The 16,306-nt window shown below is 39.3% G+C and overlaps 1 protein-coding gene across 5 annotated transcripts in view; it reads left to right on the forward strand.

The window, feature by feature from the left end:
* The window catches only part of zc3h10 (zinc finger CCCH-type containing 10), a 21,926-nt gene extending 7,079 nt beyond the window's left edge, over window positions 1-14,847 (forward strand). For 2 of the 5 annotated variants that reach the window (XM_063037536.1, XM_063037534.1), the window contains 2 exons: window positions 4,718-4,872; window positions 7,203-14,847. In XM_063037536.1, the coding sequence (XP_062893606.1) occupies window positions 7,248-8,450 (1,203 nt within the window). In that variant the 5' untranslated portion in view covers window positions 4,718-4,872; window positions 7,203-7,247 and the 3' untranslated portion in view covers window positions 8,451-14,847. The remainder of the gene's footprint in view (window positions 1-4,717; window positions 4,873-7,202) is intronic. The other 3 variants (XM_063037537.1, XM_063037535.1, XM_063037538.1) reach the window with 3 other exon arrangements.
* The last annotated feature ends 1,459 nt before the right edge of the window (window positions 14,848-16,306 follow it).

Here is a 16,306-nt window from a genome sequence, read left to right on the forward strand (position 1 = left end):
CTCCAGGGAATAAAGTCCTAACTTATTCAACCTTTCTCTGTAACTGAGTTTCTCAAGTCCCGGCAACATCCTTGTAAACCTTCTCTGCACTCTTTCAACCTTATTTATATCCTTCCTGTAATTTGGTGACCAAAACTGAACACAATACTCCAGATTCGGCCTCACCAATGCCTTATACAACCTCATCATAACATTCCAGCTCTTATACTCAATACTTTGATTAATAAAGGCCAATGTACCAAAAGCTCTCTTTATGACCCTATCTACCTGTGACGCCACTTTTAGGGAATTTTGTATCTGTATTCCCAGATCCCTCTGTTCCACTGCACTCCTCAGTGCCTTACCATTAACCCTGTATGTTCTACTTTGGTTTGTCCTTCCAACGTGCAATACCTCACACTTGTCTGTATTAAACTCCATCTGCCATTTTTTAGCCCATTTTTCCAGCTGGTCCAAGTCCCTCTGCAGGCTCTGAAAACCTTCCTCACTGTCTACTACACCTCCAATCTTTGTATCATCAGCAAATTTGCTGATCCAATTTACCACATTATCATCCAGATCATTGATATAGATTGCAAATAACAATGGACCCAGCACTGATCCCTGTGGCACACCACTAGTCACAGGCCTCCACTCGGAGAAGCAATTCTCCACTACCACTCTTTGGCTTCTTCCATTGAGCCAATGTCTAATCCAATTTACTACCTCTCCATGTATACCTAGCGACTGAATTTTCCTAACTAACCTCCCATGTGGGACCTTGTCAAAGGCCTTACTGAAGTCAATGTAGACAATATCCACTGCCTTCCCTTCATCCACTTTCCTGGTAACCTCCTCGAAAAACTCCAATAGATTGGTCAAAGATGACCTACCACGCACAAAGCCATGTTGACTCTCCCTAATAAGTCCCTGTCTATCCAAATGCTTGTAGATTCTGTCTGTTAGTACTCCCTCCAATAACTAACCAACTACCGACGTTAAACTTACCGGCCTATAATTTCCCGGATTACCTTTCGATCCTTTTTTAAACAACGGAACAACATGAGCCGCTCTCCAATCCTCCGGCACCTTGCCTGTAGACAGCGACATTTTAAATATTTCTGCCAGGGCCCCTGCAGTTTCAACACTAGTCTCCTTCAAGGTCCGAGGGAACACCCTGTCAGGTCCCGGGGATTTATCCACTTTAATTTTCCTCAAGACAGCAAGGACCTCCTCCTTTTTGATCTGTACAGTTTCCATGATCTCACTACTTGTTTCCCTTAATTCCATAGACTTCATGCCAGTTTCCTTAGTAAATACAGACGCAAAAAACCTATTTAAGATCTCCCCCATTTCCTTTGGTTCTGCACATAGCCGACCACTCTGATCTTCAAGAGGACCAATTTTATCCCTTAGAATCCTTTTGCTCTTAATATACCTGTAAAAGCTCTTTGGATTATCCTTCACTTTGACTGCCAAGGCAACCTCATGTCTTCTTTTAGCCCTCCTGATTTCTTTCTTAAGTATTTTCTTGCACTTCTTATACTCCTCAAGCACCTGATTTACTCCCTGCTTCCTATACATGTCATACAACTCTCTCTTCTTCTTTATCAGAGTTGCAATATCCCTTGAGAACCAAGGTTCCTTATTCCTATTCACTTTGCCTTTAATCCTGACAGGAACATACAAATTCTGCACTCTCAGAATTTCTCCTTTGAAGGCTTCCCACCTACCGATCACATCCATGCCAGAGAACAACCTGTCCCAATCCATGCTTTTTAGATCCTTTCTCATTTCTTCAAATTTGGCCTTCTTCCAGTTAAGAACCTCAACCCTAGGACCAGATCTATCCTTGTCCATGATCAAGTTGAAACTAATGGTGTTATGATCACTGGAACCAAAGTGCTCCCCTACACAGACTTCTGTCACTTGTCCTAACTCGTTTCCTAACAGGAGATCCAATATTGCATCCCCTCTAGTTGGTCCCTCTATATATTGATTTAGAAAACTTTCCTGAACATATTTTACAAACTCTAAACCATCTAGACCCCTAACAGTATGGGAGTCCCAATCAATATATGGAAAATTAAAATCCCCTACCACCACAACTTTATGTTTCCTTCAGTTGCCCGCTATCTCTCTGCAGGTTTGCTCTTCCAATTCTCGTTGACTATTGGGTGGTCTGTAATACAATCCCACTAATGTGGCCATACCTTTCCTGTTTCTCAGCTCCACCCATAAGGACTCGGTAGACAAGCCCTCTAATCTGTCCTGCCTGAGCACTGCTGTAATATTTTCCCTAACAAGCAATGCCACTCCCCCACCTCTGCCTCGATCACATCTGAAACATTGGAACCCTGGAATATTAAGCTGCCAGTCCTGCCCCTCCTGTAGCCACGTTTCACTAATTGCTACAATGTCATAATTTCACGTGTCAATCCACGCCCTCAATTCATCCGCCTTCCCCGCAATACTCCTAGCATTGAAATATATACACCTCAGAAGATTTTTACCACCACTCACAACCTTTCTATTAGTGGATTTGCTTAAACTTTTAACATCATTATCCTGGAGGTCCTGTCCTTTAACTTGGTGCCTAACTCCCTAAACTTGCCTTTCAGGACCTCCTCACTCTTCCTACCCAGGTCTTCTTGCTTATCAAGGATCTGTCAATGTCTATCTTGGAAAAAATATTCAAAGACTGCTTTCATTGCTTTTTGTAAAAAAAAAAGTTTCAAAGATTTGTGCATGACTCTGCAAGAAAATAATTTCATTTTATCTCTGCCTTAAACGGGTGGCACCTTATTTTTAAACAGTGACCGTGATTACCATAGGAGAGAAACATTAAGGCTACTTAAGACATTATCTATTTCAAGCATTTTTTTTCCCTGTTCTAAATTGCAATGTAAGCCTAGCCTGTCCAATCTTGTAGGACAACCTGCCCAATCCGGATATTAGTCTAGTAAACCTTCTCTGTATTCACCAATTCCCCACATAACTGAAGTTAGTTTTGTGTTCAATCCTCCTCACAATACATAATGACATTCTGTTAAATTTTCCAAGGAACTTCCTATACCTGCATGTTAGCCTTTTGTAAATCATGTACCAGGACACCCAGATCCCTCTGCATTTCAAGAGCTTTGCAGTGTTTAACTATTTAAATTATATACCTTTACAAATTTTTCTTGACAAAATGGACAATTTCACATTTTCAGAATAAAGTATTTCTTACTGAAATCGTATAGATTCTCGTGAGACTGCAGTGAGAGTATTGCCTACTTAATGAAAGTATACCTGCAACAGAGCAAGTGCACCAAAGGTTCATCAGATTGATTCCTGAGATGACAGGTTCCTACTGTGAGGAGAGCTTAACTAGATTAGGCTTTTACTTGCTTTGAATTCATAAAAATGAAACATTCACATTCTTATAGGCCTTGATAGGATAAGTGCAGAATTGATGTGGCCCCTGGCTAGGATGCAACAGTCTCAAAATAAGAGGTCAGGCCTTTAGATCTGAGATGACAAGCAATTTATTCATCCATATTTTTGCCATTCTGTACCTAGAGGGCTGCAAAGCATACTCAGGATAGATAAAAGATTGATTTTTTTCGATGCTAAGGGATATGGAGTTTATGCACGATAGTGATGCCAAGGTAACAGATTAGCCATGATGTTAATGAATTACAGAGCAAGTGTAATGGTCCAAATGGGATGTACCTGCTTCTATTTTGTATGTTTCTTATGCCAGATCTAAAATAGCCCATTCCCTGAATGTACTGATTGAGAAGGTTATATTGGATGCATCCATGAACCTATCCTCCTCATCAATACTACTATTTTGGTTTGCCTAGTGCTGATGTGGACTAAAGTCCTACGTGACTTATGTGCTACCCTTGTTATGTGAGCATCTAAATTTCCTTATTTGTATCATGCTCTGCCTACTGTCTTAGGGTTATAGGCGACTATCAAAACGTCTTGCCCCTTGTGTTTCTCAGGTCCATCCAAACTGGTACTACTATTTAAAGTTCAGATCTAAGATTCTTTTTCTCCGAATTCTGACCTTATTGACCCCATGCCAAATTACATGTGACTTGGATGTTAAACAAGAATTGTTCGTGGCACTGAATATCAGCAGAGTAAAGCTACCTTCTGCACCTCCATACCTACCATCAGCCTTTTCAAAATAAAACTTTTTGATCATGTTGTTTTATGAAGCAGTGTGATTTTTTTTATTTTAAAATATTTTATTTACAAAAATCAACCCCCCAACCCCCCACACAGTACAGTTTACAAGGTGACGCATCGTGTCTGTAGATATCTGGAGAGCTACTGATGTCACACTTTATTCATCATACTAGTTTGGAATCCTCTGAGAAAGTCAGCAATTTTGTTAATAGTCCAGATTCAGTCATATTAATTATAACATTCTGGGTGTCTATAGTTAATTGGAGGGAGGAAGCTATACATTTGGTACTGAGGATGTTTTAATTACTTTGGCTTTTCAGCTATATGGGTTTGTTCAGTTGTCTGGCTGAGCAACTGGGACTTCATGTGAATTTCTTATTTAATATCAAATGTGCCCACTATTTTGAGAAATGATATACCAAAAAATCAAAGCAATGTTCAAAGGTAATTTAAAAAAATTTCTTACTGGGTTTCTGTTACTCACCATTTTAATCATTTGGCCTTTCATTGCATTTCTAGTTCTATGATGTTTTAATCTTTTCTTTTTTCTTAGGTTAATACTTCTTGATCATTATTGCAAATATTGGATCCTATTCTCAATTTTGTCTCTTCTAAAAGTGCAGACTCTTCCTGGGGTAAACTTCCGATTGTCTCATCTTTCCCAGTCGATGGGTTTCCTTGTACGCGAACCAAGATGAGTAATTATTGGTAGGTCATTTTGCAGTGGGTGGCATCACATCTGACCACAGCCTATGTATGACTATCTCTACATAGTGTTTTCCAAATTCTGTGTCATGACCCCAAATTGTTTGCCGCATGAGCTGTTGGAATCATGATTCATGGGCCACATAGAGTCCATCGTGTTCCCACGATAGTGGTCTTGGCTAATTTTGGAAGCAGTCAAACTACACCTTGTAACTCCTTGCTGAAGGACTAATGATTTACTTTGCTGACATGTTACAACTGCAGGTAATGGTTCTTTCGAAATAAAAAGAACCAACCAGTTCCCCTCCACCACCACACTCCTCCGTCTGGCAGAACTAATCCTCACCCTCAATAATTTTTCCTTTGGCTCCTCCCACTTTCTCCAGATTTGAGAGGTAGCCATGGACACGAGCATGGGCCTTAGCTATGCCTGCCTCTTTGGCTAGGTAGAACATCCAAATTCCAAGCTTTCTCTGGTAATGGTCCCCGACTCTTCCTCTGCTACATTGACGACTGCATTGGTGCTGCTTCATGCACCCATGCTGAGCTCATGGACTTCATCAACCTTGCCTCCAACAGCCACCCTGCTCTTAAATTCACTTGGTCCATTTCTGACACCTTTCTTGATCTCTCTGTTTCCATCTCTGGAGACAAGCTGTCAACCAATATCTTTTATAAACCAACCGATTCCCATAGTTATCTTGACTATACTTCTTCCCACCCTATCTCCTGTAAAAATGCTATTCTCTTTTCTCAGTTCCTTCATCTCCACCGCATCTGTTCCCAGAATGTGATTTTCCTTTCCAGGACATCAGAGGTGTCATCCTTCTTCAAAGAACGGGGTTTCCCTTCCTCCACCATTGATGCTGTCTTCACCCACATCTCCTCCATTTCCTGGACATTTGTGCTTACCCCATTTTCCCACAGCCTTAACGGTGGTAGAGTCCCTCTTCTCCTTGCTAACCACCAACACATCCTCTGCGACCTCCACTATTTCCAAAGGGATCCCACCACTAACTATATCTTTACTTAACTTCCCCGGACTAATCTCCCAACTGGCTCTTATCCCTGCAAGTGGCCTAAGTGCTACACCTGCCCAGTCATCTCCTCCCTCATCTCCATTCAGGGCCCCAAACTGTCCTTCCAGGTGAGGCAACAAATCTACTGGGGTTGTCCATTGTGCCTGGTGCTCATGATGCAGCTTCCTCTAGATTGGTGAGACCCGTCATAAATTGCTTTGTTAAGCACTTCTGCTCCATCCGCCCACAGTGGAACCTTCTGGTGGCCAAACAATTTAATTCAGATTCCCATTCCTGTTCTGACATGTTGGTCCATGGCAGCCTCTTATGCCAAGATGAAGCCACCCTCAGGAGGAGCCACACCTTATATTCCATCAGGGTAGCCCCCAGCCTGGTGGCATGAATGTCGATTTCAAGCATTAGATTGGAAATAAAGTATTCAAAAATACTTTGGGAAGCCCAAATCTGTGGAGAAACACTTTCCAGCAGGGATCATTGTGTTGAAATCAGAAATAGGAGCTCTTGTTATGTTTCCTTCCCCCTTTACTTTGGCTGAAGGGCAACTGTAATTAAATCAGTGCAAGTTGGCTTCATTTTATTTCATTATATCAGTTTTGCACCATCATTGGACTTGCTACCATTATATTAGGAAATATTTGTTGGCTGAAGATGGATTTGTTATCTCCTAAAACTGTATCAAGCCTGTATCTCCAGAGGTGTGAAGTTATGGAGGGTGGGGGTTGGTGAGTAGAAACAATGTGATTGCTGCCTGCTATGTTTGAAAGCATGCATATACATTTAGTAGTGATACATATTTAACAGTTCACACTGGAAAACTTTAACCTAAAAATTAGTCTTCCAAAAATCTTACATTGGCATTCATTTAACAGCAGTTGTATAATGTATCCCACAGTGATAAAGGGAGCACTCTTTTACTCTTTTGGTTGTAATCGCAAAACAAAATAAGTTTGGCAAATTTTCAACAGAACCTTAATGGGCCTAAGTAATTGCACAAAAATTTGAAATTTACTAGGGAGAAGCACCCAATATATTCCCAGTCTTAAGCCCTAGGGATAAATTATTGGGGAATGAAATTGTGTCACTGGTATGATGGGTCCTATTTATCTTGGGTATGATCAAGGGGAAGTGTATTACAACTAACCTTATAATATTTGATGTCAACACCAGCCAAACACTGTTCCCAGTCAACATTGTTCAGCTTGCTGAGCTCAAAATGCAGTAGTTCAAGTAACGTTTACTTTGTGGGTTAATTCCTCCTTCTCTGTAAAGACATACCTTGATTTTCTTTTTCAGATGTTTTAATGTACAGTTGCTGAGAAACAATAATAGTCTGTGAAGATGCCGGATAAAGATAATTTATTTAACAGTGGTAATGACGAGGCTGGCCACAGCTCAGATGATATTTGCCGTGACTTCCTGCGCAATGTCTGCAAACGTGGCAAGCGCTGCAAGTTCTACCACCCTGACATTAATGAGGTATCCGACTTGGGCGTTAAAAAAAATGAGTTTGTCTTTTGCCATGATTATCAGAACAAGGAGTGCACTCGTATCAACTGCAAGTTTATTCATGGGACAAAGGAAGATGAGGAACATTACAAAAAATCAGGGGAGCTTCCCCCACGTCTGCGCCTTACAGTAGCCATGGGTCTTGGCCTTTCACCATCTGACCTTTCCTTTAAAAAAGGCGAGGTTCCAATCTGCCGAGATTACCTGAAAGGGGACTGTCAAAGAGGATCTAAGTGTAAATTTCGGCACTTAAAACGTGATGAATATGAGTATGAAAACAGAACCTTAGAGAGATTGGCACGAGACCAAGTGCTTTCTCCTGTAGTGCGGCGATATGACCCATTTGATGACCTTTATGACTCTGATCGCTATACTGATTATGACCATATACTAAAGAGGAGAAGAGTGGATGGCTTACGATTTGAAAGTTATGATTTTAGTATCTCAAATTCGCGTCCAGTGGACTATAGATTTCTAGAAGAGGAGAATCTGATGCTTCGAAAACGTGTTGAGGAACTTAAAAAACAGATCTCAAATTTGATGGCAACTAATGAGGTACTTTTGGAGCAAAATGCACATTTCCGCAACCAAACTAAGGTGGTGACGCTGACTTCCACTCCCACAGCAACAGAGCAAATACTGGCAGCACCAACTGTGGCCACACTGACCAATTACAACCATGGTGTAGCACAGACTCATACTACTTTAAGCAGCCAAGCACTTCAACCACGACCCGTCACCCAGCAAGATCTAGTGGCAACTGCTGCAGCTTCTGCTGCAGCGCCTACCAATGCTGCACCAACAGCACAGCATCTTAATCCTGAAATTGCTTCTCTCCCTGCGGCACTTGCCCAGACCATTGCTCAGGGAATGGCACCTCCAGTTTCCATGGCTCCGGTGGCTGTCTCTGTTGCACCAGTGGCAGTATCAATTGCACAAGCTCTGCCAGGAATTACCATAAGCCATGCCACCACTCCAATGGTTACTTATCCAATTGCTTCGCAGAGTATGAGAATTACAGCAATTCCTCACTGAGAAGCCATGATCAAAGAAACACATAAAGGTTTTAGAAGAGATTCTGTTCCCATGTTGCTTTCCATGATGTGTGTTATATAGATATGCACGCCAAAGCCAAATTGGATTCTGACCCATAATTTATTTTTATGTCGATTAAATATTCCTCTTCAATTCATTGCATATTCTGAACACTTATTTTACTCCTCATAATTTGTGCTCACCTCATCCTCTTGTAAATCCATTGTCTAATTTAACTTAAAATGTGTGCAAATGACACAGAAGTTTTTCTATAAAGGTTTTTGTGTTAGAACAAATCACTGGGCTGCGATGCTGCGCAAATATTCCGATCTACTTTTCTCCTTTGTCTATTTGCTTTCTTGACGCAAAACTGAAGTTTAGCAGCAGATGAAATTGTAAGTTTTTCTGGCAGTAATGAGCAAAAAGAAGTAGTGGAAAACTTTTTTTGTGGCTGTTGTTGGCGCTGAATGACTGCTGAATTTCCCATATAGAGGCCATTGCACCACAGAGTAATTCTCAGTGTGAAACATTTTTGGGGCATCTTGAAGATGAGGTGGCGCTCGCTTAAATACAAATACTTTTTTGAACTTTCTGAACCATCAGATTTTACAATTTAATCTTCACAATATGAGAAAAATGCATTGCATTACCAAAGTGTCTAATTAGTTTTGAAGCTATTAGAATGACTGAACCTAAAGTGTACTTTCAGCTTTGTCATTCTTGTTGCACTGGGTGCCCAAGGTATGAAAAAGTCACAAATCCACAATAATAAGATTAAACTCTTACCTTTTTGCTAGCTGCAAGAGCAATGTGAGCTAAAAGAATTTGAATTGCTTTTTCTGCTGGACACCAGAGCCCTAAACAAAAATGTCCTTGGTTTGGCATTTTACTTGAATTAGTTTATTGGAAGAAATGGGAAGTGGATGGGGAACACACATATTCAGGAAGGATGTCATGAGGTCAAGTGTTGTAGGTAGAAAGTGACTCTGGATCTAGCCTGCAGCTGTTGTTGCTCTGGCGTCTCTTCTCTTGAGCTGTGAATGCACCAAAACCGCAGCAAAGCACATTTCTTAATGTTGACTGGTGACAATAATTGAGGATGGGACTGGATAAAGATAGTTGAGTAAAATGGATGAAAAACAAGTGTCAAAAACAGTTCCTCTGCATACAGCTTGAGTCAGCAATACAAATCTTTTTCAAATCCTTGTGTGAAAATGCATATTCTATTTAATCCAAATATTGTAATTTGTATGCAAGTTCAAGAAATGTACAAATTCTTTGATAAATTGTGTAGAGCTGATAATTTACAGTATACCGTAAAGTAATTATAAAGACAGTCTTACCTGGGGCCAGAATAGAAGTGTTTGCACACCATCTTTTAAGTTTGCTGAGCTGAACTGTTGCAGGTAGGGAATGTGCACATTCATGTTGAAAATATCTTTTCTCCCTTTCAAGCTTGTGTCCATCTCCATTAGGAGCAGGACATTCCTTTCCTGGCTAGTTGGCTTCAAACCAGATAATGCCCTTAAAGACATTTTGAACACAGTTTATCTTTTTTCTTAAACTTTGAAACTCTTGAAAATCCACAGATCATGGTAAAAATCCATTGGGATTTTATATTCAATGTTCTGACCACATGATTCATTTTCCTGAAATTTGCCAAAATGATCTTCTAATTAGTTAAATGTGAATGGCTTTTGTTTATTCACTGTTGAAATTTAACTGATGTCACTGTAACAATTCAATTTCATTGGACCAGGTGCTCAATTTTAAAGGAGTGGTTGTGACATTTTACCCAAAGTTTGATTACATTGTTGTTTAATTAGCTAGTTATTGGGGGCACTTACCCTCAATTGTTGCTTTTCTGTTAACCTTATCTTCAACTTGTATATAGTAGCTGTGTAGTCTTTTCAGATATGCACGTGATGCTTGTCAGGTTCTTGTGTGGTCGAGAAATTAGAACCAATGATCTAATCTTGCACAATTGAAAGAAACTTAAATGATCAAATTCATTTGCAATGTTCCCATTATTATTCTACTAGTTATTTGTAATAGCTCTTCAGCTGCTTTGCTGTAATTTGTATTAAGCCAGTGAGGGTGGGAAAGGAATATACATTTCTCTGGACAACTTTCTCCCACAGCTCCTTATGCTACCATTATGAACATCCAGGATTCCCTTGACTGAAACTAACACATACAATATTGTTGGTATGCTTGTAAAACATTTAAGAGCCATTCAAAACCAAGCCCTTTCCAGTTTGGTTAAGAGCTATATGGACGACAGTATAGTAAACTAAGTAAATACCATATATCATGGTGATAGCACCAATTAAAATGGTGCAAATGCTAGATATTGGACCCTTTTCAAGGAATTTTCAAACTAGTCTGTATATTCAGTTAACATAGGTGAGTGAATAAAAGCATTATTTAATGTGTCACAGAATCCTGGTGAATGTAACGTGTTTGAATATGACATATTTGCATAAAACAGGAATCTCTATCACTATTGGGTCAGGAAAAATTCAAAATTTAAGATAATTTTCTTATAGTTTTATGCATATTTATAAAATTGATTCTGAGGTGTCTTAAATTCTGTCAAAACTTAATTATTTTAATATTGTCTGTTTATGAAAAACAGTTGAGCTATCATTTTATAAAATAATCTTTGGCTCCAATATTGGCAATTTTTGTCTTTCACATTTGTTGGGTTGGGGAGGTATCAATAACTTCAGATATTTGTATAATTTTTGAAATTTTCCTTGGCATGAAGTTCACCAATAATTTGGCAATGGATGATGCACTGAACAAAAATGTGAATTACCCCTTAAAATCAGCATTGCCAAGTAAGCTAATTTTCTGCTCAAGATTTATTTAGTCTTGTGTATAAAGTGAGAGAATTCTTTTGCTAAATGGTCATTATGAACCATTAGTGTTTTGTTAGCTTACAAACATTAAGGTATCATTTCAATGAGACATAGACTTCTCTGGAATATAAAGACCAAAAACACAACACAAATGTGTAATTGATATGTAATTTGTGTGAAATTTTCAAATTAATTTCATGCTTTTTCACGTGTTTTGTTTTACAAATTTCAATGAAAGATGTGACATACTGCAACCTTGGTGAACTATGCTATAACATTGGCACCTGTAATCCTTTATCCAGTAAATTGATCTTAAAAGACCTCCTCACTAGTGTGATTCTCATGGTTAAAAAAATATTTGGATGGTCCATTTACCTGCTTGATCAGTAACCTGGGTCTCCATTCACCACCTGCATTCCCTTGCCACAGATGCTGTTCAACATGCTGAGTTTCTCCTTGCAGATTGTTGCTTCAGTTTCCAGCATCTGCAGTCTCTTGTCTCCCCACTTTATTTACTCTTTCAGGCTGAACTCTTTCACACTTTCCCCCAAATAACAGGAGTAACCAGGAGAACCCACGTGTGTTTTCACTGTGTCAGATTTTTTAAAAATTACCCATTGAATACTCCTCCAATGGTGGTCTGCCCTGATGTACTGTATCCCCAGGATTTTTCTTCTATTTCTGTCTATGCTGGAGAAATTCATAAATCAATGAATTTACCTTTACATTTTGCTTACATTTTTTGACACCGTCTATCCTTGACACTTATGTTCTCTGTCTAAATGTCTTTATCTCCAATCTGGCTAATAGTTTTCCATTGATTATTATGAGCCCAGTGACTCTCATAGCTACTTCAATTATATATTCCACTGAGTCTTTTTTTTAAAGTTGTATCCACCCAGTTGATGCCACCAGAGCTTCTGAAGTGTCTTCCCACTTTTCTCAGCAGTGATTGTGTTGTTATATACTGAATACTTAAAACCAAATCCATCTTATTTCCTGTACTTACCCACTTAGCTATCTCAGAACTATTACTGTTTATCTTGCATCCCACCACTATTTGACAGATCAGTCTTTACCACTTCTAACACGATCTCACATTCCCCCAACCCCAAATTACCAAAAATATCTTCACTTTTTTTGTCATTATCTCACCACATTCCAAAGGAACGATTTCCATTCGGCCTCTAAACCACAGTGCTTGAATTCATTTATGTTTCCATTCAACTGTAAGAAATTTGAAACCTGATCTATGGCTCAGGATTGCAAACATATTTTCAAGGGAGATGGTTAGTTTTTGTTTGCACAGTGGGTGGGGTGTTGGAAAGACTTGAACTGGGTTACAGTCATTTGTTGAAACTTCCATCTTACTCCAACTTCGATCTCTATGCGCTTGGCTTCTTGCGTTGCTCCATTGAGCTCAATACAAGCTCAAGAACATATTCTCATCTTTCTACTCCATATTTTACAGTCCTTTGCATTAAAAGTTGTCTCTTAATTTCAAAACTAAACCACTGCTTTGATTTTCTCTCAGACGGTGTGTACTGGTAATTTAGGGTGGGTATACTGGTACTTCCAAGAATGAGGTTGGCTCTGACCAGCTTCTTGGAAAAGGAATCCCTCTGTGTCTACATGACCAACGTGGGTGTCTCCCTACCTTTTTGTTCTATTATTTTTGTGAGCTACTGGAGTGCCTTTTCTGCATTGCCAGATCTTCTATTCTCTCCCTCTCTGCAATTCTGCTTTAACTTTTTATGCATACTTGGGTCCTAGAAACATCATTTTTCATTTGTTTTTTCTAATATCTTACATTGTTTTCTCTTATTGCCTTACACTTCAAGATTTTTTTTAATCAGCACCGTCTCCAGATAAATTAATCTACAGTTGATCTTTATGTATAAGGACAGTACTTTTTCTCTTCATTTCCTATTCCCTGGCTCTGTTCCTCTTCATGAGCTCTGTTCTGTGGTGCCCTTCAATTGTGATGAATGATCAGAGATGTAAAACATTAACCCTTCCTCCCTTTTTCCACTGATACTGCCTGACCTGCTGAGTGTTTCCAACATTTTCTGTTTTTTCCAAGTCCCTTGCTCTCAGGTGCCACACTGAAACTAGATACCTCCTCATAAGAAGACCGGTCATCACATTAACGTCCCTTTCAAATTCTGAAGTTCAGTCCTCAATGTTCATTTGTTCAATTATTCTACCATTTCCATGTAGTTTATTTGTAAATGTAAGAATGAAGCCACAGACTATTTTGATACGTTTATTCTTTGTTGTATTTAAGAATATTATTAAAATGATCAACCAGTGCTGCAAACGGCTTCCTTACAAGTTGATTGGATTAGTATTATGTACATATTGTTTGCTATGCTGTGTTTGGCAGTTTTTACCCTGTGATTGTCCTTGAGAAATTCTTCTAAACAGGTTAATGTTTCGATTAATACACGTTTCCTGACCATTGGAGCTTAATACTGTTCAAGTGACTATTTAATTGAAAAGGAAATAAGTCTTTGCACTTATTTGTATGGAATCCTGACAATGTAGAACAAAAAAGAACGAAGGGTCTGACGAAGTCCTGACGAAGGGTCTTGGCCCGAAACGTCGACTGTACCTCTTCCTAGAGATGCTGCCTGGCCTGCTGCGTTCACCAGCAACTTTGATGTGTGTGGCTTGAATTTCCAGCATCTGCAGAATTCCTTGTGTTTACAACAATAAAGAACATTTAACTTTAAGCTTGCACTTTCTATTGAACTCTCATTTACTTTTAAGTCCACGTTAAAAATTTGCTGGGTAAAATGGTTTAAGTAACACTACTGTTTTGTTGAAGGGTCACTTGACAGTGTGTATTGTATCTAAATACAGTTAAGCCTGACATAGTGTTAGAGTTAAGGGGAAGCTCTTCACTGGTTTGAGTCATACCCATCACATAGGGCTTTTTGAGCTGAGACCCTTCATCAGGACTGGAAAAGAAGGGGGAAGATGCTAGAATAAGGTGGTAGAGGGAAGGAGTATAAGGTGATGGAAAGTAATAGATGAAACCAGGTGGGTGGGGGAGAGGGGAATGAAGTAAGTAGGGAGGTGATGGGTGGAACAGGCAAAGGGCTGCAGAAGGAGGACTCTGATAGAGGAAAATGGACCATGGGAGATCTCACTGATAATTACCGAATGTTGAAAGGACTAGAAAAGGTGGATGTGGAGAGGATGTTTGATGGGGGGTCCAGATCTAGGGGGCACAGCCTCAAAATTGAGGGGTGACCCTTTAGAACAGAGAAGGAAGAATTTTTTTTTCAGCCAGAGAGTAGTGAATTTGGAATGCTCTGCTACAGACAGCTGTGGAGGCCAAGTATGCGGGTATATTTACAGTGAAAATTTATAGATTCCTGATTGGTCAGGGCACCAAAGGTTATGGTGAGAAGGCAGATGTATGAGGTTGAGTGGGATCCAGGATCAACCATGATGGGCTGAATGGCCTAATTCTCCTATGTCTTATGGGAGGGGTACCAAGGATAGGCAGGTGATGAGAAGAGGCAAGAGGGTGCCAGAGAAGAGGGAAAGGGGGGGGGGGGGGAACTACAGACGTTGAAGAACTGGATGTTGATACCATCAGGTTGGAGGCTACCCAGATGGAATTATAGGGTGTTGCTCCTCTAATAACCTTTGGAGGAAAACCCTTCTCTCCCCCCCCCCACCTTCTTATTCCAGCATCTTCCCCCTTCCTTTGCGGTCATGAAGGGGTTTGGCCTGAAACATTGACTTTATTTATTTCCATAGATGCTGAGTTCCTCTAACACTTTGTGTGTGTTGCCCTGGATTTCTAGCATCTGCAGAATCTCTTGTGTTTGGAATTGGTCAGATTTGTTTCAGCTCAGATCCTACCACTGCATTCCAAAATTGACAAATAGAGGTGATTCCCTTTGATTTGTACTCAAGTGGAGGTATCAGAGCCAGAGCAGCAATCTTGTAACTTGGTGTTATTGTGAAATTTTTACTATAGCAAGGTATTGGAATGATAAGTTAGTGTGGTTCTTTAGTGAATAGTAGGGCAACTGGTTCTTATTTTTTGATTATATTATCTTGAAGAGTCTCTTGGGAAAAATTAAAAACAAACCCTAAGGACATCACATCAGATACCTCCAACAGAATAAGACTAGGAGCAAGTTATTTCTTTTGCCAACAGTTATTATTTATGAAGTTGTATGCTGTGGAGAAGAGGAATAGATAGTACTGAATGAGGGTTTAAAAATCAAGGTTTTATGTGAATAAATTCCTTTTTGGTGTTTGGATAAAACTATTACAGACTTTGAATATTCTTATTATTGCAGGTTGCCACACGCTGTGGATCAAATACACAACATGACATTTGTCTATTAACATGAGAGGAAAATTGTCACAATTTCAAGTTGTGTAGGATTGTTTTTCTTTCCTCATCTCTATGGGTTACAAACACTAGTAAACATGAAGATAAATGTAACCTTTACATTATCCTTTATAGTAATCACTGAAAAATACATAAAAGTATATATTGTAAAGTCTTACAAGTACATAATTGTGTGGTGCTTATAAAGAGCTGGTATTGTGTTTCTGTAACTTGTGGAAGAGGATCCAATTTGGTTGCAACTTGCTATAGCAGTCAGATGGCATGTGTCTGAGCACATTTTATTTTAAAACAGACAATTTAAAAAACTCAATCTCATTCAATTTAAGTTGACCTTGAATTTAATAGTTTCAAATTAAAAAAAAAACTATTAAATTAACTGCAAATTTTTGTTTCCAAGTGATGGGTTGGATATGAAAATTTCATAGCAGCATCCATTCACCACCTTTAGTGTGTTGCCCTTGAAAAAATTAGTAAGTCTGTCCAGTCTGTTTTTAGTTGGCTTCTGGCTCCTTTAGCATCTTGCTTGAGAAGGCACAAAATTATTATAGTGGTATGTTTAAAAAAAAGCGTTTATTAGTTGCAACTTGATTTGTTTAATGGACATTTTTTGG

Source organism: Mobula hypostoma, chromosome X1, assembly GCF_963921235.1.
Source record: "Mobula hypostoma chromosome X1, sMobHyp1.1, whole genome shotgun sequence".
In the NCBI taxonomy this organism is placed as follows: domain Eukaryota; kingdom Metazoa; phylum Chordata; class Chondrichthyes; order Myliobatiformes; family Myliobatidae; genus Mobula; species Mobula hypostoma.